The sequence below is a fragment of the Microcaecilia unicolor genome, chromosome 3 (genome assembly GCF_901765095.1).
Source record: "Microcaecilia unicolor chromosome 3, aMicUni1.1, whole genome shotgun sequence".
In the NCBI taxonomy this organism is placed as follows: Eukaryota; Metazoa; Chordata; class Amphibia; order Gymnophiona; family Siphonopidae; genus Microcaecilia; species Microcaecilia unicolor.
Window position 1 is genome coordinate 374,385,376 of NC_044033.1, and position 27,797 is coordinate 374,413,172.

At 44.3% G+C, this 27,797-nt stretch overlaps 1 protein-coding gene across 1 annotated transcript in view; it reads right to left on the reverse strand.

The window, feature by feature from the left end:
• Nucleotides 1-27,797, reverse strand: part of CAD (carbamoyl-phosphate synthetase 2, aspartate transcarbamylase, and dihydroorotase) — a 448,399-nt gene that overhangs the window by 31,782 nt on the left and 388,820 nt on the right. The window contains exons 36-39 of the mRNA XM_030198598.1: nt 15,136-15,302; nt 13,323-13,397; nt 5,030-5,242; nt 221-346 (exon numbers count right to left, since the gene is read on the reverse strand). Coding sequence (XP_030054458.1) covers nt 221-346; nt 5,030-5,242; nt 13,323-13,397; nt 15,136-15,302 — 581 coding nt within the window. The remainder of the gene's footprint in view (nt 1-220; nt 347-5,029; nt 5,243-13,322; nt 13,398-15,135; nt 15,303-27,797) is intronic.

A 27,797-nucleotide genomic window follows, 5' to 3' on the forward strand; every position in this document is an offset into this window, starting at 1 on the left:
TCACAGAACTATTTTGTTTCTCTGTCTCCATCTACTGGTTGACGGATATAACCCATAGGTTCTGGACTAGTCTGGTGAAGATGCTAAGGAAAACTGAATTACTGAATACATTCTGTTAGTGTTACATAAAAATTCAATGCCGAGGATCTACAGTGGGCACAGACAGAGAAAGCAAGATGGAAGGAATATCAGACAGTAAAATCCATGATCATGTCCTCACCGTCATCCCATTGACTGTTCCCAGCTCTTCCCGGATAGTGAAGATGTCCAGCAGAGCTTGGGTGGGATGTTCTCCAACTCCATCACCGGCATTTATGACTGGCTTCCGACAATGCTTTGCAGCAAGCTGAAGAACAATTATTAAAGATTATATAGATGTATATTCAAACATTCTTATTCTCTCTCTCATATTTATTATTGGTGACATTTATATCACCATTATCTGAAACAAGTTTGAGTTCAATGTGGCTTAAAATACAACAGTATAGGATACATAACAAAGAATAATGCATAAGAAAGTAATTTGTTGTAAAATCCAATTTTACAATACAGTATCATAAACGTACTGGGATAGCTATGAATGTTTAACATTTAGAAAATCTATTATGAATGAGAAATTGTACATGAAGCAAAGAGAAGGTTAATGGTAAATAAAGTAATAACCAATTCAGGTAATAATTAGTTGTTTGAGATATGGTTATTTTTGTGAGGGTTTGTTTGAATAGGAACGGTCTGAGAATTTTGCGGAATCTAGTATATTCCTGTATATTTCTTATTTTGGGTGGTAAGGAGTTTCACCATTTGATTCCTAGGTAAGTGAAGTCTGCAGAGTGGACAGTTTGTAGATCACTTTTTTGCAATATGGGAGGTGTAGTCTGAGATAGTTTCTTCCCTCATATTTAGACTTTGAGGTAAGTTTATTAATGGTACCATATAGTCTGGAGCTGTGCCAGAATTTGAAAGATAAAAGTACATAATTTGAAGGTGATTCTCACTTTGATGGGAGCCAGCGTAGTTTGATTTATAAAGGGGAGGCACTTTCAAAACAAGAGATTTTGTATATATGAACCTGGCTGCAGTGTTTTGAGCTGTTTGGAGTTTTTTCAACAGGTACTCCTTACAGCCAGCATATATGGCATTACAATAATCGAATTGGGATAATGTTAATGATTGTACCAATAGTCTGAATGTTTCTGATGAGAAATAGGGTCTGATCATTTTTAGCTTTCAAAGACACCTGAAGGATTTTGTGATTACTGAGGAAACTTGCATATCAAATGTTTGTCTATAATTATACCTAGAATTTTCAGATTATTGTCAATGGGGAATGAAGATCATCTAGATATAACACACACATACAAGAGGAATCCAATAAAAAACTTGTATTTTTACTGATTTGATGCTATACTTAAATCCACCCATATATATGTACATACACATATACACAGATAATAAAATTACAAACATATATAGACAGACAGATGTCAAAGGTAATTCCATAACACACTTATTAGGCCTATTCTCTAAAGAAAAGTAGGTGCAAATGGAAAGAACACGTACATCTGGGTGCAACCACTTACACCAGCACTACAGCTGGTGTAAATAATCTACACCTAGATACTGTATATGCATGGATGCATGTAAATCATATAATTCTTTAATTTACATGCATACACATGCACTCCGCCCATACGCATGCCCACAAGCAAAGTACGTACCATGAAAGTATAGCACATTCTTTTCTACTAATTGGCATTAGTAGCTTCTTTGCATACCCCGTAGTTCTTGTATTTTTGGAAAAACCAAACAAGCAATTCACATTTACCCATTTCATTCCACTCCATATTTTATAGACCTCTATCATATCTTTCCTCAACTGTCTCTTCTCCAAGCTGACGAGCCCTAGCCTCTTTAGCCTTTCCTCAGAGGAAGGTTGTCCCATCCCTTTATTATCTTTGTCGCCCTTCTCAGTGCCTTTTCTATTCCGCTATATGTTTTTTTGAGATGTAGAGACCAGAATTTAACACAATATTTGAGGTGTGGTCACACCATGGAGCAATACAAAGGCATTATAATATTCTCAGTTTTGTTACTCTTTCCTACATGCATCACACTGCACCTGCTCACATTTAATGTCATCTAAGATCCTCTTGCAATTTTTCACAATCCTCTTGTGATTTAACAACTTCAAATTTGCTAACACCACAAAGTTATTCATCACCTCACTCATTATTCTTGTTTCCAGATCATTTATAAATGTTAAAAGCAGCAATCCCAACACACATCCCTGGGAAACTCCACTATTTATCCTTCTCCATTGAGAATATTGATCATGTAACCTTACCTGGTTGGGGCTTCCAGGGTGGCATTTTTGATTGTTTTATCTGCTCCACAAGTATTTTTGAAAACTATTTTCTTCATTTTATCTTAGTCTCGTTTTTGAAAATTAAATGCTAACATATTGGATTTCCTGTGTGCACTTCTTGCAGTTATTAAATCAAATTTAATCATTTTATGATCATTATTGTCAAGTGGCCCCAGTACTGTTATTTCTTGTAACAGATCATGCAGTTCACTAAGGACTAGATCTAGAACTGCTCCCCCTCTTGTTGGTTCCTGAATCAGCTCCTCCATAAAACAGTCCTTGACCTCCCTAGCATGCCCTGATGTTACACTTATCCAGTCAATATTGGGGTAATCAAAATCACATATTAATGTGTTACCTAGGGGTCCTTTTACCAAGCTGCAGGAAAAAGGGCCTGCGATAGCAACAGGGGCCGTTTTCCCCACGTGCTAGGGCCCTTTTTACCACAGCAGGTAAAAAGCCCCCAGATAAACTTGGCCACTACTACTACTACTACTTATCATTTCTATAGCGCTACAAGGCATACGCAGCGCTGTACACCATACACAAAAAGACAGTCCCTGTTCAAAGAGCTTACAATCTAGAGAGAACTCCTACCACATGGCCATGCGGCAGGGAGCCCTTACCGCCACTGAGGTGGCAATAAGGGCTCCCTCGGTAACCCAGAGGTAACCAGGCAGCGTGTGGCAATGCCCAATTACCACCGGGTTACTGCTGCGCAAGCCATTTCCAAAGGTTTTCTTTTTCCCCCTGAAAATGGCGCGTGCTTGGGGCAGAACTACCGCCGGCAGCCGCGTCGGGCCTGCAGTACTCCCGATTTAGTGTTCGGTAAGCCTGCGCTGGGCTTACCGATGCTTTGTAAAAGACCCCCTTGTTTGTTAGCTTTACTAATTTCTGCTAACATTTCAACATTTGTCTGTTCGTTCTGGTCAGACAGAAAGTAGTATATTCCTATCATTATCCTTTTACCCTTTACACATGGAATTTCTATCCATAAAGACTCCAAGGCATATTTTGTATCCTGCAGAATTTGATTCAAAGCTCCACCAATCTGATCTACCATATCACAGCAATATAATTTGTACCCTGCTGTGAATGTCTCATTGGTTATATTCCTTCTATCAGATCTCAGTGATGTCTATATCATCTCTCTTTTCATTAGTGCTATATATTCTAATTCTCCTATCTTATTTTTTAGGTTTCTAGCAGAATCTATGCTGTGGCAGGATCTGAAATGAGCAGTTTATATATGAAAACCTACAAATGTGTCTGAACTAAAGCAGTTCTGCAAAGAAGAGTGGGTTACGATTCCTCAACAGTGACATGAAAGACTGATATCAAATGATAACAAGCATTTGGTTGCAGTAATTGTTGCTAAAGATGGTGCAACCAGGTATTAAGTTTAGGGGACAGTTACTTTTTCACATGGGTGATATGGACGGATAACTTTGTTCCTTAAATAAATGAAGCTGTAATTTAAAAAAAATTGTGCTGCTTTTTTACTCAGGTTCCCTTTTGACTAAATATTACACTCTGTTCAGAGATCAGAAACCATTCAGTGTGACACACAGCAGGGCTGTTTTACCAAACGGGGGGTAAAAAGTGGCCTTAGTACATCCTTATAGGGTCATCCCCGTGCGCTAAATCCATTTTTACTGCAGGGGTAAAGTGGCTCATTTTTCTATTGTCACTATTAATGTCAATATGCTAATTTTCCCATTACTGCGTGAGCGCCTAATGTCACCCATTAAGCAGTAAGGGCTCACGTGCTAAGCATGTGCTAATCAGCACGCTGCAATGTAGCTGTGCCAGGGGCGTATCTGGAATCCGGCGGTAGGGGAGGCCAGAGCCAGAGAGGGGGGGCACATTTTTGCCCCCCCCCGCCGTCAACCCTCCCCCTGCTGCTTACCTTTGCTGGCGGGGGGCCCCAACCCCCGCCAGCCAAGGTCCGACCCGCAGTCTTCATATTTCGTCTTCTTCAGACTCCTCCGTGGCCATGCTGTAAGTAACGCTGCTGGTTCGTTGAATCCAGTTCGGAGTCTGACGTCGCAGCACGTTGTATGCGCGTACAACGTGCTGCAACGTCAGACTCCGAACTGGATTTAACGAATCAGCAGCGTTACTTACAGCATGGCCACGGAGGAGTCGGAGGAAGATGAAATATGAAGACTTTGGGTCGGACCTCGGCTGGCGGGGGTTGGGGCCCCCCGCCAGCAAAACTAAGCAGTGGGGGAGGGCTGACGGCGGGGAGGGGGGCCAGGGCGAAATCTGCGGGGGCCCAGGCCCCTGTGGCCCCACGCAGATACGCCCCTGAGCTGTGCTAACCGATTAGTGCAGGACACGCCCACTCTACCTCTAGCATTAAAAAATTATTTTTTAGTAAGTGGGTAGCACGCACACATCCAAAAATTACCACGAAGCACCTCAGCGAGTCCCATGGCAAGTCCTTTTTTGCCTCCGTAAGCACATGTTAGTGCTTACCAAAGCTTAGTGAAAGGACCCCTATATATGCTAATAGAAAGGGGAAAAACGTTTTCACATCACTGTATAACCTCAGATTGCACATAGTGACCAATATAACTATTACTGAACATGTATCAGGGAAGCCAAAATGAACTGTAGCCACCCTCTCATTTCAGAAATGATGTATTCATGCCTCTGTACCTCCACGGCACCAGGGTTGGGATGGCGGAGTACTACCACATCAGCATAACAACTCATGGTCTGCACAGAATCCGCCAAAGACTCTCCCTTCTGGGTAGATGAAGTAGACTCGGAGAAGCTGATGACTGAGCCCCCAAGGCGATACATAGCTGCAGAGAAAGAGCTGCTGGTTCTGGTGCTGACTTCATAAAACATGGAGGCCATTACCTTGCCCTGTTCACATGAGACAGAGAGAGGAGCATATAAATATAATGAAGCATGGATGTCATTATTTTATCTTGCTATATGGGAAAATGAAGTCTCTGTCAAATCCAAAAAACTGAGTGCCTGGTTCAGCTTAAAAAAAAAAAAAAAAAAAAACCTCACAGTTCACACACAATTCATGTGCATTACAACAATATCATATCCAGTGAGGCATCTAGTCCTAACAAACCACTAATAGCAAGAATACATTCCTTAACATCCATAACAGACCAGTTCAGAACCTGCAGTTTATTTTATATCCATTGGCCAATGGATGGAGACAGAGAAATAAAGTGATCTGTGTGATTTGCTCCTTAAGGGCATTATGCAGCCTTAGAATGCTCAATATTTCTGTCTCCAGCAGATGGGACAGATAGACCATGCAGCTTCTGGACTGTTTTAAGAAGCTCTTGACCCAGTTGGAGTACTGTTGTGTCAGTATAGCAGAAGAATTCTTCATTTGAGGATAATACACCAATTAAAAAAAAAAAGGGGTAAGACAAAGAAGAGTTGCAGCGCTGCGTATGCCTTGTAGCGCTATAGAAATGCTAAACAGTAGTGGTAGTTGAATTGGGTTTTGTTAATGATGCTCCTGGATCAGCTGGAGGCTTATACCAGTAGAACAGGGAGTGACTTTAATTTAGTTTTCGGCTCTAAAATGTATGTATTTGGATAAACAACACTTTATAAAGAGAGCTGAAGGGATAACTAAGATGAGTTGAGTTCCCTCCCTTCCACCTCTCATGGCTGAATTTCTTTCTGCAATAATCCTGCACCAGGTGAGAAACTGCTTCCACACTGTGTTTGGGAAAAATCTCTTTGCTGTGGCTAGTCCACCAAGGGAGCTCAGATGCCAAGATTCAAATTGATGCTGCAGTGCAGTATGGCAATCAGTCACTTGGCCAAAGCCTGGGCTGCTTATGCTTTTATAAAGAAACAGCAGACCTGTGCTGGCAGGGATTTTTTTCCCCTTACAGCAGCACTTGACTTAGCAGCGGATTTGTGTTATCTAGTCCTTGGTGGGGAGGGTGGGGGCTTGTTTTTTGCTGGCCTGAATATTGGCACAGAGATTACTGGCTTCTGGGTTTTTTTTTTTTTTTAAAGGATTCTCCCGGTAGGCTGAGTCACAAAAGGTACATCTTATATTTCTGGTGGTCTTTAAGTGTGTGCCAATTGCTAGTGTGGCTGGGTACTGACTTTCATACAAGTGTTTTTCTTGGTACAACTGCCTATGTTTCACTAGCGGTTTGCCAGTTGTGTGGGAAGAATGGCCATCTCACCTCTAAGCAACCTCTGTGCCTTAGTTTGAGTTTTGGCTGCAGGTTCTGAAGTCCTCAAGATTTTTCTCCAAGTTCCTCTTTCAGGCTTGTGTTTTTTCTTCTGTCTTTCGCATGGTGAAGTTTACACAGGGGGATACCATACGAAGAAGATTTTTTTTTTTTTAATTTGCAGCCTTGTCTTCCTTACTTGCACTTTGAGAAAGACAAAAAACGATACCTAGAAAGTGGCTGCTTCTAAACCTGAGGGTCACAGATTCAAACTAGTCACTAGTCTTGGTATGTCTTACAAAAAATAAAATAATAATAGAAAATTTGGAGATACTTGGAGAAGTCCCTTCCCTCTTCTCCATTCCCTTGGTGAGGGCCTTTTGGGGTTGAGGTGCCTTTAAAGCTTCAGGAGGAAGTTAGATGGAATGCTCACAAAAGTCAAGAACGTTGACTTTAGCTTGGGCAGCACTGCATGGAACAGAACCTGAAGCACAGCATATTTAAGCACGGAGATACCACGACATTTGCTGGTAGAGTTGCTGTGGCTGAGGATATCTGATAAACCATGGCAACACGAGAAATATCTTACATTTCATGCTTTGGCTTTGGACTTCTGCTGCCTAGAAGCACTAGTATGCAGATTTCAGGTGCAGAGCTGTTGGGGTAGCTGCTGCTTAATGCAGGGCTGAGAATATTATATAGAAACACAAAATAATGTAGGCAGATAAAGACCATATGGCCTATCCATGCTATTTACTCTCCCTATCACTCCCTTAGAGATCCTGTGTACTTTTCCCAAGCTCTCTTGAATTCAGATACTGTTTTTGTCTCCATCACTTCCACCATGAGGACATTCCATGAAGAAGTATTTTCTCAGGTTACTTCTGAATGTACCCACTTTCACCTTCACCCTATGCCCCCTCGTTCCAGAGCAAGACTTGCTTCCTGTGCATTTATGTTGCATAGGTATCTAAATGTTTCTAACATCTCTCTCCTCTCCTGCCTTTCTTCGAAAGTATACAGTGGGGGAAATAAGTATTTGATCCCTTGCTGATTTTGTAAGTTTGCCCACTGACAAAGACATGAGCAGCCCATAATTGAAGGGTAGGTTATTGGTAACAGTGAGAGATAGCACATCACAAATTAAATCCGGAAAATCACATTGTGGAAAGTATATGAATTTATTTGCATTCTGCAGAGGGAAATAAGTATTTGATCCCCCACCAACCAGCAAGAGATCTGGCCCCTACAGACCAGGTAGATGCTCCAAATCAACTCGTTACCTGCATGACAGACAGCTGTCGGCAATGGTCACCTGTATGAAAGACACCTGTCCACAGACTCAGTGAATCAGTCAGACTCTAACCTCTACAAAATGGCCAAGAGCAAGGAGCTGTCTAAGGATGTCAGGGACAAGATCATACACCTGCACAAGGCTGGAATGGGCTACAAAACCATCAGTAAGACGCTGGGCGAGAAGGAGACAACTGTTGGTGCCATAGTAAGAAAATGGAAGAAGTACAAAATGACTGTCAATCGACAAAGATCTGGGGCTCCACGCAAAATCTCACCTCGTGGGGTATCCTTGATCATGAGGAAGGTTAGAAATCAGCCTACAACTACAAGGGGGGAACTTGTCAATGATCTCAAGGCAGCTGGGACCACTGTCACCACGAAAACCATTGGTAACACATTACGACATAACGGATTGCAATCCTGCAGTGCCCGCAAGGTCCCCCTGCTCCGGAAGGCACATGTGACGGCCCGTCTGAAGTTTGCCAGTGAACACCTGGATGATGCCGAGAGTGATTGGGAGAAGGTGCTGTGGTCAGATGAGACAAAAATTGAGCTCTTTGGCATGAACTCAACTCGCCGTGTTTGGAGGAAGAGAAATGCTGCCTATGACCCAAAGAACACCGTCCCCACTGTCAAGCATGGAGGTGGAAATGTTATGTTTTGGGGGTGTTTCTCTGCTAAGGGCACAGGACTACTTCACCGCATCAATGGGAGAATGGATGGGGCCATGTACCGTACAATTCTGAGTGACAACCTCCTTCCCTCCGCCAGGGCCTTAAAAATGGGTCGTGGCTGGGTCTTCCAACACGACAATGACCCAAAACATACAGCCAAGGCAACAAAGGAGTGGCTCAGGAAGAAGCACATTAGGGTCATGGAGTGGCCTAGCCAGTCACCAGACCTTAATCCCATTGAAAACTTATGGAGGGAGCTGAAGCTGCGAGTTGCCAAGCGACAGCCCAGAACTCTTAATGATTTAGAGATGATCTGCAAAGAGGAGTGGACCAAAATTCCTCCTGACATGTGTGCAAACCTCATCATCAACTACAGAAGACGTCTGACCGCTGTGCTTGCCAACAAGGGTTTTGCCACCAAGTATTAGGTCTTGTTTGCCAGAGGGATTAAATACTTATTTCCCTCTGCAGAATGCAAATAAATTCATATACTTTCCACAATGTGATTTTCCGGATTTAATTTGTGATGTGCTATCTCTCACTGTTACCAATAACCTACCCTTCAATTATGGGCTGCTCATGTCTTTGTCAGTGGGCAAACTTACAAAATCAGCAAGGGATCAAATACTTATTTCCACCACTGTACATATTGAGATCTTTAAGTCTGTCCCCATACACAAAGACCACTGACCATTTTAGTATTTGCCCTCTGGACAGACTCCATCTTGTTTATATCTTTTTGATGCGGTCTCCAGAACTGTACACAGTATTCTAAATGAGGTCTTACCAGAATCTTATACAGGGACACCATCACCTCCTTTTTCCTACTGGCCATTCCTCTCTCTATGCACCCAAGCTTTCACCGTCATGGGAGTAACTAGCAAGGTAATTAAATTTGCTGATGACACAAAGTTATTCAAAGTCGTTAACTCGTGACAGGATTGTGAAAAATTACAGAAGGACCTTCCGAGACTAGGCGGCTAGATGGCAGATGACGTTTAATGTGAGCAAGTGCAAAGTGATGCATGTGGGAAAAAAGAACCCGAATTATAGCTACATCATGCAAGGTTCCATGTTAGGAGTTACGGACCAAGAAAGGGATCTGGGTGTCGTCGTCGATAATACACTGAAACCTTCTGCTCAGTGTGCTGCTGCGGCTCGGGAAGCGAATAGAATGTTGGGTATTATTAGGAAAGGTATGGAAAACAGGTGCGAGGATGTTATAATGCCGTTGTATCGCTCCATGGTGCGACCGCACCTTGAGTATTGTGTTTAATTCTGGTCGCTGCATTTCAAGAAAGATATAGTGGAATTGGAAAAGGTGCAGCGAAGGGCGACGAAAACGATAGCAGGGATGGGACGACTTCCCTATGAAGAAAGACTAAGGAGGCTAGGGCTTTTCAGCTTGGAGAAGAGACGGCTGAGGGGAGACATGATAGAGGTATATAAATTAATGAGTGGAGTGGAACAGGTGGTTGTGAAGCGTCTGTTCACGCTTTCCAAAAATACTAGGACTAGGGGGCATGCAATGAAACTACAGTGTAGTAAATTTAAAACAAATCGGAGAAAAGTTTTCTTCACCCAACGCGTAATTAAACTCTGGAATTCGTTGCCGGAGAACGTGGTGAAGGCAGTTAGCCTGGCAAAGTTTAAAAAGGGGTTAGACGGTTTCCTAAAGAACAAGTCCATAAGCCGCTACTAAATGGACTTGTGGAAAAATCCACAATTCCAGGAATAACATGTATAGAATGTTTGTACGTTTGGGAAGCTTGCCAGGTGCCCTTGGCCTGGATTGGCCGCTGTCGTGGATAGGTTACTGGGCTCGATGGACCCTTGGTCTTTTCCCAGTGTGGCATTACTTATGTACCTTTTCTACTTGTTTGGCTACCTTAAGATCACCACATACGATCACACCTAAGTCCCGCTCCTCTTTTGTACACAAAAGTTCTTCACCCCTAAACTGTACTGTTCCCTCGAGTTTTTGCAGCCCAAATGCATGACCTGCATTTTTTAGCATTAAATCTAAGCTTCCAAATTCCAGACCATTCCTCTAGCTTCGCTAACTCCTTCCTCATGTTATCGCAGATTTTGGTGTCATCCGCAAAGAGGCAAACCTTACCAGACTGTCCTTCAGCAATATCGCTTGCAAAAATGTTAAAAAGATCTGGCTCAAGAACTGAACCTTGTGGCACACCACTGGTAACATCCTTTTCCTCAGAATGAGCTCCATTTACCACTACCCTCTGTCACCTTCCATTCCACCAGTATAAATGTGGACCACACAATATTTTGCACAAGTAACGTAGTCTTACTCTGAAAAGAGTGCAGCTGAGATCTGGTTTACAATTCCTCACTCGTGTTTGTTATTTTCAGACTGTTCTGAAACAGCTGTGGGTGAAATGTGCCTTCTTTGGTGCTTTTCTAGCTACTTATCTGCAAACAGATTTTGTTTTGATTCGGTTTCCCTTTCCATTAAGAGAGAAAATATTAGGTACACTGTTCCTATAATGGCCTCTTTTCTTAAGCTGCATAAACAGCAGACATCTTGCCCTCCCTTCTCACCATCCTATTGTTGCTGAGAGGAATCATGCAGGAAAGGCACTGCTCTCAGTTCCGCCTAGGACTGCACTCCTGAGGTAATGCTGGAGGCTAGGGGGCCCGCAGACTTCAAAAGCAATTTTATGAGGAAGTACTGGAGTCTATTATTTTCCGACTTCAGGTCAGGTTGGGGACCATCAGTCTGCAAAGGTCATCATGGTAGTTTGGGGATGACAACAAGGCAGTTCCACCCTTTCATCCTAGACTGGATTTCTGTACCAACCTGTCAGTAAATTAAAAAAAAAAAAAAGAGGACCAGAGTTCCACAATGAAAATAAAGAATGGGACTGGTCTGGCTTCGATCTGGGGTATACTCAGAAGACTGAACTCGTCTCTCTCTTTCCTTGTATTTTACTCATATGGGACTGCAGTTTTAAGGAAAGGAACAGGCTACACATGCAGAACCAGCAGTGACAAGAACTGCTTATGTCACCGCAGTAAATATTACTATTTACGCGGAATCAATGAAGGGAAAGGATTTTGGGATGGCTTGGATCTCTATTTCCATACTTAGTTGTAGGCACCAACAGACAAACAAATGGTTGCATGTTACCTTCCTGTTTTCCAGACATTCAGTAAGTAGTATTTGGAGAGGCAGACCATTGTATCATCTGGGCCATTCTCTGCATGCTCACAAGCTAATTTTTTTCTATTTCACTTTTCAATTAATCTTCCACAGTTTTACCACTAAGCGATCATCTTCATTATTGGGGAAGTGCAGTAATGCATTCCTCATGCTTCAAAATTTCTTCTTGGGTCCTGAGGGAGCACAGGATACTTTACTGCTTTCTTCAACCTCCCATGATATTGGCAAATATAAGTTCAGGCTACATGCAATAGGTTCTGCCCCTACTTGCCAGGGTCTCTGCTGGAATTGTTCAGTTGTAGTCTGTTTCCTCCTGGAGGTCCATCTCAGTGAAGAAGCTGTAGCTCACCCCCAAGTCTGCAGTCTTTGCGCCATGGGGTTCTGGGCTAATCCCTGCCACTTTTGACATACACACAAAAAAATAGTGGGGTTGCTGAATAGTTGACCTAAAGTAAGCAGATAAATTATCCACCTGTTGGGGACAATATACAGAGACCAGGCCACCACACATTTTTGTTAAGGCATGTTTAATGGGAGAGTTCCTTCTAAGGTAGGAATATTTTCCTGTTTCTTCAGTCTTTGGTTTATTAAATTCTGTATCTTCTGCATTTCAGGATTATTCTGGAATCAGGGATGGGAATTATTTGGTGTTCTGTAAGTTTGCCTTTGGCCAGTGGCCTGAAGTCCAATCTTACTCCAGGAAAATCAAGTACCTCATACAACTTCAACAGCAATGGGAAAGAGTATTTCTTTGTATGTGTGTAATCAGAAGTTTTTATTCATCTAATATTTGTCTTCTCTTCTACCAATCTATTGGTCTTAAGAGGCGTGTTGCAAAGACAGTTTCCGTTTTTAGCTCTAGTCTGAGCTTTACATTGCACTTTGCATTTGCCTCCAACTTTCCTATCCTTTGGTACGGTCTTTGTTCGGCCAGGGCTTTGAAGTTTCACCCTATTTGGGAACTGCTTTGCTACACCCCACCAGTTCTGGACTGATCTGGTATGCATGGTAAGGAAAGAGAAATGGTGTCTTTCTTAATAATTTTCTTTTCTTTAGTCCTACCAGACCAGTTCAGAAGACCTGCCTAACTGAATATTAATGAACATGCTTCTATTCTAAATTGTTTTCCTGTTTTCTTAGTTCTCTGTTCGAAGTGCTTCTATTTTACAATTCCTCTAATTTATCTCACCATATTGTGAGGCAGCTCCTAACTCAATTTGAGAACTGTGGGTCAGTAGAGTACAACAGTGATTTGTTGGTAAAGGTAATGGATGAATACAACAGTTGGAGAATTGTGTGTCAATACAGCATCACAGTGCCTTGTTAGTAAAATAATGGATACAACATTTGACTGCAAGTGTGAACATGAGCACTACTGCTTGGTCATTCTCAGGCTGCATGGTACCCTTAACAGGCATCACACAAAACTATTTCGTTTCTCTGTCTCCATCTGCTGATCGAGATAACCCAAACATTCTGGACTGGTCTGATAGGACTAAAGGAAAGAAAGTTATCACGCGAGACAATTTCTTTAGATTCATATTACAGATGGAGAAAGAAGCAACTAAAATTAAAGATGACCACGACATTTTCAGAGTACAATATATAGAATTAACCAACCCTCTCACCTTGAGAATGTCCAGGGCTCTCTCTTTCTGTACCATCATTCGCAGGTTATGAGCCACATTAAACAGGTGAGACATCTGGAATAGGAAAACAAGTGTTTATTTATTTGGATTTATTTATTGCTTTTTTGAAGGAATTTATTCAAGGCGGTGTACAACAAGAGTAAGTCAAACATAAGCAACAGACAATTATAGCAATAAAATTATTCAAACAATACTACAAAATAAGGCATGGTATGCTATATTACAATGCAACACAATATAATTTCAATAGATAGCATAAGGTGTAAAAACAAATAAAATTCATACTGTCCATAACCTGGATCATCCTCCTTCATTTCCAGACTGTATGTCTACAGGTACAGTGCTCCGAAGTCAACACTAAACAATCAGCTTAACTGAAGTAAGGACGCATATTGAAGACTTGATATGTAGATGTTCATTTTAAAAGAATTTCATCTCATTCACCATTGATCAATTAGGGATGCAGAATAAGTTTCCATTTACTTGATAACTCTCTAAGTGGTTACAGGATTAGCTCCAGGCAGGTGGTTAGGCATTTCGTGGCAATGGGATAATCACAGGGGATAATCAGGCCCTCTATTAGCTCTTTGCTGTGTCTGTATTAAGGATATTGTATTTACCATTGTATGTGCTATGTTATGTTGCATGCATGTATTTTCATTGTTTTCTATGATGTAAACTACTTTGGGTCTCTTATTAAGAGAATAAGGTGGTATATAAGAGTGAAATAGCATTAATGATGGGTAGCCAGATACATAAATGATATTTTAACACAATGAAACCATAAGAAAGTCTACATAGCATAAAAAAATGTAAGTTGTAGCAATGTTTGGAATCTATCAGAGATGAGGCATTAGAGACATTAATTATTGCATTCTGACATGAAGCTTGAAAGTGGCAGAGTTAAATATAATGGAAGGTGCAAGTGATTTTCAACTTCAATATAGACCAGCATAAACTTGAGGAGAGAGATTAAGCTAAGGCCTCCTAAAATTGTCCTGTGAGCCCATAGCCAATGGGTCTTCAGGATAGCCACAAAAAGAGTCATGGATTAAATTTAAAATACTTTATTAATCCACAAGGCATTTTAACATGAAGTTGCACATTACTTATCCCCCTCAGACCAAACAGAATGTGAATTTTATAGTCAATTTGCATGACTGGAATAAATATTAAATCCAATAAAGCTTAAGTCAGTGGTTACCAAACCTGGTCTTGGAGGCATCCCAGCCAGTAAGGTTTTTCAGGATACCCACAATGAATATTCATGAGAGAGATCTGCGTGTAGTGGAGGCAGTGCATGCAAATCTCTCTCATGAATATTCATGTGGGTATTCTGAAAACCTGACTGACTGGGGTGCCCCCAGGATCAGGTCTGGAAACCACTGGATTAAGTAAAAAAAAAAAAAGTGGTAATTGAGTGAAATTAGTACAACCTCATGGAAACATAATGAAAGAATGTGGAATTTAAGCCAGTTCACACAGCAAATCTAAGCTATCTTGGGTCCAAATGATGGAGCCTAATTCCCAAGGAAATAAGAGGTATTAATTATCTACTGTTTCATAAAAACAAAAAAACATACCTTTTAAAGAAATATTTTAATTAAGAAAAAGTTCAAGAAACTGAGGTTGTATCTTTGTGAATGAAATCTTATTAAATGTAAGCTATATAGAATGTAATTCTGTTCGTTAATTGTAAACCACATTGAACTGAAATTAATTTTTGGATAATATGGGATACACGAACAAATAAATAAATAATGAACAGGAGTCTTGAAAGAAAAGAAATTACCTGGTCTTTGGAGAACTGTTTAACTGACAGGACATGCTGCCCAATGAAGGGATGCAATAGTGGAGAAGTCTGTGGATGGGGGAGAATCTGCATAAGCACATTTTGTGGGGAGGGCATCCTGGGTAATGGAGGAGGGTACAAGTAACCATCTTGGATAACTGCCAGGTCTAAAAATAATTAAAACAATTATTTATTATGCAAATATTATCATAAAGTTTAAAGTGAAACAAGGCCCAAAAATTAAAGCTCGGCTGAATAAATTATTTTGGTTACAAGAACAGACTCTTAAAATCCGGTTTCTGGCACAGCAGAGAAAACTGGCAGCACAAAACCCACATCATCATCACTTAACCCTCCATTGCCCGCCGCATTGAGCCTGCCATGAGTGGGAAAGCGCGGGGTACAAATGTAACAAAAATAAAAAAAAAATATATATATATCTCCGTCAAAGACTCCTCACAGACTAAAGCTTGGACACTAAGCTCTGGCTGAGCAGTTGGGGCACTTTAGCTAATTTACATCTGGTAACCAACATGCTTCTTGTGTTAAATAGATGTCAATTACATTTCTAACCACACTGCCTGATGTCAAAAGAAAATACCATAAGACATCATATGATGACCGTTATCAAGTGGCCCCAGCACCATTACTTCATGCACCAGATCATGTGCTTCACTTAGGTCTAGCTCTAGAATTCCCCCCCCCCCTCTTGTTAGTTCTAGAACCAGCTGCTTCATCATGGAATTTTCTCCCTTAGCATGTCCTGATTTTACATTTACACAGTCAATATTGGGGTAATTGAAATCACGAATTATTAATGTGTTCCCCAGTTTATTATCATCACTACTTTCTGATATTTCTGCATCTATCTGTTCATCATGGCCACAGTGGCGTAGCTATGTGGGGCCAGGGGGGCCTGGGCCCCCGTAGGTTTGGCCCTGGACCCCCCTGCCGACGACCCTCTCAACCCCCGCCAGCCGAGGTCCTCTTCTTCCCGCAAAGGGCTTCCTTCTGTTTCTGACGTCCTGCATGTTGACATCAGAAACAGAAGGAAGCCATTTGCGGGAAGAGGACCTCGGCTGGCGGGGGTTGGGGTCCCCTGCCAGCAAAGGTAGGCGGCGGCGGGTTGGCGGCGGGAGGGGGGCGTCGAGAGGGTCGTCGTCGAGGGGGGGGGCGCAAAGTTGGTGGTGGTGGTGACGGTGGGGTCGGCAATGGCGGGGGTGGGGGGCTAAAATGTGCCCCCTCACCTCGGGCTCTGGACCCCCCTCCTGCCGGGCTACGCCCCTGCATGGCCAGGTGGACAGTAGTATACTCCTATCACTATCCTTTTCCCCTTTACATATGGAATTTCTATCCATATGGATTCCAAAATGTGTTGTGTGTCCTGCAGACTTTTTAGTCTATTCAAGGCCCTCCTCAACGTACCATCATCGTTTGAATGGATCCTAACACATATAAGCTTTATCCTTCAACATAACACGATCAAATTTGAGCTGATACCTGGAGTGAAGTCACTAAGGAAATCTACTGTAGCAGCTTTTAATTTTCAAAAGGGCAACTATGACAAAAAGAGGAAAATGGTTAAAAAGAAGCTGAAAGGGTCGGCCGCAAAAGTTAGGACTTTAAATCAGGCATAGTGGTTGTTTAAAAATACCATCATGGAAGCTCAGACTAGATGTATTGAACGTATTAAAGGAGGAAAAAAGAGCAACGACAACCAGCAAGGTTAAAAGGTGAGGTGAATGAGGCTATTAGAGCTAAAAGAATATCCTTCAAAAAATGGAGAAAAGATCCAAATGAAGAAAATAAGAAGCAACATAAGCACTGTCAAGCTAGATGCAATGCATTGATAGAGAAGGCTAAAAGAGAAAATGAAGAAAAACTTGCCGCAGAGACGAAAACTCATAGTAACACTTTTTCATGTATATCAGAAAAAGGATGCCTGCAAAGGAATCTGTGGGACAGCTAGACAAAAGGGAAATGCACCATTGTGTCACACTAAGTGTATCCACTTTCTAATTTGTTTTTGTAAAATAAGTACTAAGGGGACATAAAAAACCCCAAAACATACTCAAGTGTTATGTCCACCGCAATCCAGCTGTCTATGTAAACCTAATATTTGGTATGATTAGGTAGCGCCTTATATTTCATTATAATCATATACCAAAAATAGCCATAGTCCTTTATTTAAAAAAGTAAATTATTTCTAAAAACCACAAAAGCTTTTTTGGGATCTTGCCAGGTATTTGTGACCTGGATTGGCCAGTGTTGGAAACAGGATGCTGGGCTTGATGGACCTTTGGTCTGTCCCAGTGTGGCAATACCATGTATGTACAATTCATGGTCTTTTCATATCAAATGCAGAATGTATTCCATTTGAAGGTATATGACATAGTAACATAGTAGATGACGGCAGAAAAAGACCTGCATGGTCCATCCAGTCTGCCCAACAAGATAAACTCATATGTGTATACCTTACCTTGGATTTGTACCTGCCTTTTTCAGGGCACAGACCGTACAAGTCTGCCCAGCAGTATTTCCCACCTCCCAACCACCAGTCCCGCCTCCTATCACCGGCTCTGGCACGGACCGTATAAGTCTGCCCTCCACTATCCTCGCCTCCCAACCACCAACCTCTCTTCCCCCACCTGCTCCGCCACCCAATTTCGGCTAAGCTTCTGAGGATCCATTCCTACTGCACAGGATTCCTTTATGCATATCCCACGCATGTTTGAATTCCGTTACCGTTTTCATCTCCACCACCTCCCGCAGGAGGGCATTCCAAGCATCCACCACCCTCTCCGTGAAAAAATACTTCCTGGCATCTATTTTGAGTCTGCCCCCCTTCAATCTCATTTCATGTCCTCTCGTTCTACCGCCTTCCCATCTCCGGAAAAGATTTTTTTGCGGATTAATACCTTTCAAGTATTTGAACGTCTATCATATCACCCCTGTTCCTCCTTTCCTCCAGGGTATACATGTTCAGGTCAGCAAGTCTTTGTTCATACGTCTTGGAGCGCAAATCCCATACCATTCTCGTAGCTTTTCTTTGCACCGCTTCCATTTTTTTAACATCCTTCGCAAGGTACAGCCTCCAAAACTGAACACAATACTCCAGGTGGGGCCTCACCAATGACTTGTACAGGGGCATCAACACTTCCTTTCTTCTGCTGATCACACCTCTCTCTATACAGCCTAGCAACCTTCTCGCTACGGCCATCGCCTTGTCACACTGTTTCGTTGCCTTCAGATCCTCGGATACTATCACCCCAAGATCCCTCTCCCGCTCAGTACCCATCAGACTCTCACCGCCTAACACAAGTCTCTCGTGGGTTTCTACTCCCTAAATGCATCACTTTGCATTTCTTCGCATTGAATTTTAATTGCCAAACCTTAGACCATTCTTCTAGCTTCCTCAGATCCCTTTTCATGCTTTCCACTCCCTCCCGGGTGTCCACTCTGTTGCAAATCTTAGTATCATCTGCAAATAGGCAAACTTTACCTTCTAACCCTTCGGCAATGTCACTCACAAATATATTGAACAGAATCGGCCCCAGCACAGATCCCTGAGGCACTCCACTACTCACCTTTCCCTCCTCCAGGTGGACTCATTGCAAGCTCACAAAAGGACTTGAGACATCTTTTCAGATACACAGAACCTGCTATTCTCTCAGAAGCAAAGTGTGATAGAGATCAGAAGGTGGGGTAGAGACTGCGTTGGTTCCAAATGTTCTTGTTCCCAGTCTAACAAGACTGATGATTATCTCCATCAGGGAAAAGCACGATCTATCTCTTCTTCAGTAAGGGAGGGGTCATGAAGACCATTGAATGTTTCTCTCAGATCTCGTTTACTAAAAGATATTGGTTTAAAGTCATATAGTTCACTTGTAACCCAGCGAAGAGAGAAGGCATCTATACTAAGAAAGCCAGCTGTGTTCTTCCTGGAACAAAATGCTTGCTCATTAGGGCATGTCAAAAACAGATCCACCTCAGTTCCCCCCCCCCCCCCCCCCCCCCCCACCTGCAGACATTCTGTCTAGCTAAAAAGGTGTATGTTGGCTTCTGTGTGGCCATTTTTGTAAAAATGCTGCCAGACATCCTTGTCCCTAGTTTTTTTTGTGTTCATAATTTGGACGTTTCATTTTGGATGCTCTCACATATTTTCGAAAAGGAAATCCCAACATTTTTCCTGTTTGAAAATGGCTGCGAGATAAGACTATTTTTTTTTTTGACATTATGAGTGGGACGTCCCAATTCGGACTTGGATGTTCTTTTGAAAATGCTCCTCCACATGAACACTGTTTCTTTGGGCAGAAAAGCACTAAATATTCGGCAGCTTTCCAAGCTGCTCTTGCACCACTCATTGAGGCTGTTGCTGCTGCTACTGTTGAGGTTGCCTGGGTGTAAATCAAGGAAAGAAGAAAACCACATTCTGTTCAATTTTTTCCTAAACTGAAGGAATTTAAGAAGGGCCAGATACAAACACATTGTAATAACCACATGGTCAAACCTGGCTCAGGATGCAAAACAAAGACAATACATCAGAACACCTGATTTTAGGGGAGGGTAGGAGTAGGAAGGGAGTGAGGGCATAAGATGTAAAAAAGGAAGAAATGGAAAGATAAAAATGCTGCCACTGTATTTTTATTTGCTGTAATAAGTTTGGTAACAATTGCATGACTTGCCAGGACAAACAATGCTCCTTGTTTGACTTGTAGAAAGGAGGACGGGAAAAATCAGAGAAAAAAAAAAAAAAAAAGAGTAGAAACAAATTCAAGGCAGAGCTGGATTTCCAAAAACCAGTGAGGCACATGCAAAGATGAAGGAAAAAATGCTACAGAGAGATTAGAATGTATAGATGAAATGAATAATGCATGTTTTCTACATAAAAGTAATAAATCAATATATTATAGCACACCTGGCTCTGCTGGTTTCTTGGCTGGCTCTTCAGTTGCTAAATACAGGCATGCATGATGAGAATGCACAAAAGATTAGATTTAAAAAACAAGTGAACAGAAGTTGCATCATCATATAAATTTCATATTCAATCCATGTGTGTCTACCAAGCTCTGCTTTCCCACGTGGAGGACAATTCTATAAAGTGTTGCCTAAGTGGAGCCTATTCTATAATGGAGGGTAGGTGCCTACTTTCCTTTACAGAATACTAGCATAACTGGGTATATACATGAGTATGCCGTTAGGTGCAAGAACTTGTGCCAGTCATATGCCTGGTGCAAATGCTTGTGCCTAGATTCCTGTCATGTCCCTTATCTCAACGCAAGCGGCGTCCTTGGGCTGTGCGGGGTCCCATCGACACACACACTTGACTGGCACTGCCTGAGCCATGTGTGTGTAGTCCTCTCTGGGTTTGTTAAGAGAGCGGTGGTCGCAGGCTCCTTAATTGCTTTGCTTCCAATTCATTAGCCCCCAACCTGTGGTTTGCCCAAGGAAACTCGTAATGCTACTTTCCGTTTCCCTATACTGGAAACAAGCCAACAAAGGTAACAAATGTTGAAAAATACGGAGGAGCTGCCACTCACACAACCGTACTCAGTGCCATCTTGAAGCTTCTCCATGATTTTCAGTATTGATTACAACATAGGTTCAATGATTGCCACATCAGTGTGTCAGTCATTAATGATCCAAATTGATCCGCATTTACCTGGTCACACACTTATTGAACCTGACAGGCATCCATCAGTCACAGAATTTACACCTTTGATCATTTGAGATGTCAAAGCATAAAATTTGGTGTGTTTCTCAGAAATCTTGAAAATAATTTGAGCAATTGGATAGTAAGTGCTAACAGGTTCAGTAAATCAACCATGTTAGACAATAAATCCAGTTCAATCATGTTGGAAGTCTACAGAATTAACTTTCCTGGACATGCAATGCTTAATATTGCAGGTAAATGAGACTAAAGTATCCTTTATTCTGTGACACAGGCAGATCAGTATAAATGAGCAATACCAGCTTGGTGGATATTGCAGACTCCAATACTAAATTTATGACACAGCTTCAGTGTTTGAAGTTTTTGCTAAGCTTCATATACACATCAAAGGTACATATGGAATTATGTACGGTAACTCACATTTGAGAAAGATAAAACCATATCGGTGTTGAGTTTTTGTAGAGCTTCTCACATTGCTGAGAGCTGTTTCCATCTAGCTTGTGTAGCTTTCAATAAATATGGTAAAATTAGAATGGTTTTACCTCCTTCTCGGACTCTGATGATACAATGATTGTAATCGTTAGAGTTTTTATCAATTTGGTAAGACACTGTAAGGCCTGTATCTGATCACGTCCTTTTAACTTGGTTTCCATATCATCTAGTCATTGTGCAGGTGTTATCGCATTCTGCTTGAGGCCAGCAATCTCCTCTAAGTTTAATCATTGATGTTTTCTTTGAATAATTCTTTTACGTGGAGAAGCTCGTGCACCAAGGTTTTCAATATAATTTCTTATCCTTCTGCGGAAGTGGTCTTCAACAGAGATGATGATCATGTTTAGTTCATTTCATGTCTTTGCTGCTCAATGAGACATAGCCCAACTTTGTTGGCTTCATGTTTGAAACTTAGATCTTCTGAGCAGCAATATGAGGGGGTGGTGGAATATTCAAAGTTGAATTCTCTACCCCCACCATCTACTGGCAGGAAGACAAACCCATTTGTATGGATTGGTCTAGGAAGATAAAGTATGAGGTGTCAACGATAGGTATGGTTGGCTGGGGGAGGGGGGGGGGAAGAGAGATTTTGGTAGGAAGCATATAAATGTTAAATATGCACTGAGCAAAATGATTTGAATGTGCACAGAGTAGGTGTAGATATGGATGCTGATATTTGTGACTGGATTTAACCTTAAGGTTAATATTAAAAAAAAGAAAAAGAAAAAGAAAAGAAAAACCACCACTAGGGCTGAAGTTTGTTTAAAATTTTTAATCGTGATCAATCGTGCGATTAAAGTTGGGCTGCAGCCAGCTGTTCATTGGGGGAGGGGGGATTTCCTCTCCTCCTCCCCCCCAGATATCTTATTTTTGCTGGTGGGGATGCTGAAGCCAAAATACACTGTCAAAGTGTCCCCCTTCCTCCATGTGCTGCCTGAGCAGCGAGGAACTCAGCAGGGTCTCCAGCCACCAATGGCCGGCACTCCCCGAGCATGCTCAGTTCATGCACAAACTGGGCATACTTGGGCAGTGCAAGCATTGTTGAAGTTTCTTCTAAATGCTATACCTCCGTTCAATAAGATTTATTACTTACCAAATAGCCCAAAATCTCTCTCCCTGTGAATTTTTGGCAAAGCGTACTGATATAGAGTGTTTGGATACTACTTTTTGTTAGCATACCCATTGCAAGTGTTTAGTTTACTACTTAGGTATTAAGTAAGCCTTGTTCCAGCCCAACTTAAAGAGTTTTTCTGGACCTAAAGAAAATCTCTAGTGGTATTAACAACTAGTTGGATTATACTATTGTGTCCTGAGGATTTAACATGCTATAGCTTATACCTTGGAATGCTACATTAATTTCTCCACTTTATTTTACAGGAACCCCCCCCCCCCTCTAGTTTGGGGTCTAAGAAAGAGATTTGTAATTGTCTTTATTAAGTTTCCTCTGTTTCTTTTCTATTTTATATCTCTGTTTTTCTGTAACAAGTGTAGGTTGCTTGTGAGATACTTTTTGTTTTGTTTTTTTAATTTTAAGTTTGAAAAAAAAATGAGACCAGGAAAGAAGATTTACAGTGTGGTAGTGATTAGGGTGATCATTATTTTACCCAAAGATAAAAGATAGAAGGAAAACTGACTGAATGACCAAAAACTAATTGCATGATTAAATGCTAATGGTAACAGAAAGTGAATGATACATACCTGTAGCAGGTGTTCTCCGAGGACAGCAGGCTGATTGTTCTCACGACTGGGTGACGTCCGCGGCAGCCCCCACCAACCGGAAAAGGCTTCGCGGGACGGTCGGCACGCAGGGCACGCCCACCGCGCATGCGCGGCCATCTTCCCGCCCGTGCGCGACCGCTCCCGCCAGTTGAATGACAAGCAATAAAATATGAAACACAACTCCAAAGGGGAGGAGGGAGGGTAGGTGAGAACAATCAGCCTGCTGTCCTCGGAGAACACCTGCTACAGGTATGTATCATTCACTTTCTCCGAGGACAAGCAGGCTGCTTGTTCTCACGACTGGGGTATCCCTAGCTTTCAGGCTCACTCAAAACAAGAACCCAGGTCAATGGAACCTCGCAACGGCGAGGGTACAACAGAAATTGACCTACGAAGAACAACTAACTGAGAGTGCAGCCTGACCAGAATAAATTCGGGTCCTGGAGGGTGGAGTTGGATTTACACCCCAAACAGATTCTGCAGCACCGACTGCCCGAACCGACTGTCGCGTCGGGTATCCTGCTGGAGGCAGTAATGTGATGTGAATGTGTGGACAGATGACCACGTCGCAGCCTTGCAAATCTCTTCAATAGTGGCTGACTTCAAGTGGGCCACTGACGCTGCCATGGCTCTGACACTATGAGCCGTGACATGACACTCAAGAGCCAGCCCAGCCTGGGCGTAAGTGAAGGAAATGCAATCTGCTAGCCAATTGGAGATGGTGCGTTTCCCGACAGCGACCCCTAGCCTGTTAGGGTCGAAAGAAACAAACAATTGGGCGGACTGTCTGTGGGGCCGTGTCCGCTCCAAGTAGAAGGCCAATGCTCTCTTGCAGTCCAATGTGTGCAACTGACGTTCAGCAGGGCGGGTATGCGGCCTGGGGAAGAATGTTGGCAAGACAATTGACTGGTTAAGATGGAACTCCGACACCACCTTCGGCAGGAACTTTGGGTGGGTGCGGAGCACTACTCTGTTGTGATGAAATTTGGTATACGGAGCATGAGCTACCAGGGCTTGAAGCTCACTGACCCTACGAGCTGAAGTAACTGCCACCAAGAAAATGACCTTCCAGGTCAAGTACTTCAGGTGGCAGGAATTCAGTGGCTCAAAAGGAGGTTTCATCAGCTGGGTGAGGACGACGTTGAGATCCCATGACACTGTAGGAGGCTTGATGGGGGGCTTTGACAAAAGCAAGCCTCTCATGAATCGAACGACTAAAGGCTCTCCAGAGATGGCTTTACCTTCCACACGATAATGGTAAGCACTAATCGCACTAAGGTGATTCCTTACTGAGTTGGTCTTGAGGCCAGACTCTGATAAGTGTAGAAGGTATTCAAGCAGGTTCTGTGCAGGGCAAGAACGAGGTTCTAGGGCCTTGCTCTCACACCAAACGACAAACCTCCTCCACTTGAAAAAGTAACTCTTTTTAGTGGAATCCTTCCTAGAGGCAAGCAAGACCCGGGAGACACCCTCAGACAGACCCAACGCAGCGAAGTCTACGCCCTCAACATCCAGGCCGTGAGAGCCAGGGATTGAAGGTTGGGATGCAGCAACGCTCCGTCGTTCTGCGAAATGAGAGTCGGAAAACACTCCAATCTCCACGGTTCTTCTGAGGACAACTCCAGAAGAAGAGGGAACCAGATCTGACGGGGCCAAAAGGGCGCTATCAGAATCATGGTGCCGCGGTCTTGCTTGAGCTTCAGTAAGGTCTTCCCCACCAAAGGTATGGGAGGATAAGCATACAGGAGGCCGGTCCCCTAATGAAGGAGAAAGGCATCTGACGCTAGCCTGCCGTGTGTCTGAAGTCTGGAACAGAACAGAGGCAGCTTGTGGTTGGTCTGAGAGGCGAAAAGATCCACCGAGGGGGTGCCCCACTCTCGGAAGATCTTGCGTACCACTCTGGAATGGAGCGACCACTCGTGCGGTTGCATGACTCTGCTCAGTCTGTCGGCCAGACTGTTGTTTACGCCTGCCAGGTACGTGGCTTGGAGGAGCATGCCGAACCGGCACGCCCAACGCCACATCCCGACGGCTTCCTGACACAGGGGGCGAGATCCGGTGCCCCCCTGCTTGTTGACGTAATACATTGCAACCTGATTGTCTGTCCGAATTTGGATAATTTGGTAGGACAGCCGATCTCTGAAAGCCTTCAGTGCGTTCCAGACCGCTCGGAGCTCCAGGAGGTTGATCTGCAGATCCTTTTCCTGGAGGGACCACAGTCCTTGGGTGTGAAGCCCATCGACATGAGCTCCCCACCCCAGGAGAGACGCATCCTTCGTCAGCACTTTCGTGGGCTGTGGAATTTGGAATGGGCGTCCCAAGGTCAAATTGGTCCGAATGGTCCACCAGAGCAGTGAAGTGCGGCAACTGGTGGAGAGACGGATGACATCCTCTAGATTCCCGGTGGCTTGGCACCACTGGGAAGCTAGGGTCCATTGAGCAGATCTCATGTGAAGACGAGCCATGGGAGTCACATGAACTGTGGAGGCCATATGACCCAGAAGTCTCAACATCTGCCGAGCTGTGACCTGCTGAGACGCTCTGGTCTGCGAGGCCAGGGCCAGGAGATTGGTGGCCCTCGCTTCGGGAAGGTAGGCCTGAGCCGTCTGGGCATTCAGCAGAGCTCCTATGAATTCCAGAGACTGTGTTGGCTGGAGATGGGACTTTGGGTAATTTATCACAAACCCCAGCAGCTCCAGAAGTCGAGTAGTGCACTGCATAGACCGGAGGGCTCCCGCCTCCGAGGTGTTCTTGACCAGCCAATCGTCGAGATATGGGAACACGTGCACTCCCAGCTTGCGTAGGTAGGCCGCTACCACCACGAGGCACTTGGTAAACACTCGTGGGGCAGAGGCGAGCCCAAAGGGCAGCACACAATACTGAAAGTGCCGTGCGCCCAGGCGGAATCTGAGATACTGTCTGTGAGCTGGCAGTATCGGTATGTGAGTATATGCGTCCTTTAAATCCAGGGAACATAGCCAGTCGTTTTTCTGAATCATTGGCAGAAGGGTGCCCAAGGAAAGCATCCTGAACTTTTCTTTGACCAGGAATTTGTTCAGGCCTCTCAGGTCTAGGATGGGACGCATCCCCCCTGTTTTCTTTTCCACAAGGAAGTACCTGGAATAGAATCCCTGCCCTTCCTGCCCGGGTGGTACGGGCTCGACCGCATTGGCGCTGAGAAGGGCGGAGAGTTCCTCTGCAAGTACCTGCTTGTGATGGCAGCTGAAAGATTGAGCTCCCGGAGGACAATTTGGAGGCAGGGAGGCCAAATTCAGGGCGTATCCGCACCGCACTATTTGGAGAACCCACTGGTCGGAGGTTATGAGAGGCCACCTTTGGTGAAAAAAACTTAACCTCCCCCCGACCGGCAGATCGTCCGGTACGGACACTTTGAGGGCGGCTATGTTCCCGAGGATCCAGTCAAAAGCCCGTCCCCGGCTTTTGCTGTGGAGGCGCAGGGGGCTGCTTAGGCGCACGCTGTTGACGAGAACGAGCGCGCTGGGGCTGTCCCTGTGCCTGGCGAGGCCTTCGGGCCGGCTGGTTGTACCTACGCTTTGCAAAAGAATAGGGCGCAGCCTGCCGGGCCCGGGAAAACGTCCACCTGCTGAGGTGGATGCTGAAGGCGCCCGGTGGGAGAGCTTGTCGAGGGCGGTTTCCCGCTGATGCAGTTGGTCCACCAGCTGCTCGACCTTCTCACCAAAAATGTTATCCCCCCGGCAAGGGACGTCGGCCAGTCTCTGCTGGGTGCGGTTGTCCAGGTCAGAGGCACGCAGCCATGAGAGCCTGCGCATCACTATACCTTGGGCCGCAGCACGAGATGCCACGTCACAGGTGTCATAGATACCCCTGGACAGGAACTTTCTGCACGCCTGCAGCTGCCTGACCACCTCCTGATAAGGCCTGGACTGCTCCGGCGGGAGCTTATCGACCAGGTCCGCCAGTTGTTGCACATTAGTCCGCATGTGGATGCTCATATAGAGCAGGTATGACTGGATGCGGGTCACGAGCATGGAGGATTGGTAGGCCTTCCTCCCAAATGAGTCCAGAGTGCGAGACTCCCGCCCCGGGGGCGCCGAGGCGGTATCCCTCGAACTCCGTGCCCTCTTGAGAGCAGAATCCACGACCGCCGAGTCATGGGGCAGTTGGGGCCGCATTAACTCTGGGTCAGAGTGGATCCTGTACTGGGACTCTGCTTTCTTGGGAATGGTGGGGTTAGTTAACGGTCGCACCCAGTTCCGAAGCAGTGTCTCCTTGAGGACATTGTGCAGCGGCACCGTGGAGGACTCTCTAGGTGGTGATGGATAGTCGAGGACCTCGAGCATCTCGGCCCTCGGCTCTTCCACAGAGACCACGGGAAAGGGAATGCTAATAGACATATCCCGCACAAAGGAGGCAAAGGAGAGACTCTCAGGAGGTGAGAGCTTCCTCTCCGGTGAAGGCGTGGGGTCCGAGGGAAGGCCCGTAGACTCCTCTGAGGAGAAATATCTAGGGTCCTCCTCTTCCCCCCACGAGGCCTCATCCTCGGTATCGGACATAAGCTCATGTAGCTGAGTCCTGAACCGGGCCCGGCTCGACGTCGAGGCACCGAGGTCTCGGTGTCGTCGAGCGGTGGACTCCCGCGTCGGCGGGGACGGAGCTCCCTCCATCGACGTCGACGGGGACTCCACCTGCGTGGCGGTCGAGACCGGCGCCGCAAGCGGCGGCGGTGTCGACGGCCCCGGCGCCGGGCTAGAGCTCGCCGGCGCCACAGACATCGGCGCCGAGGGCGCAAGCACCCCCG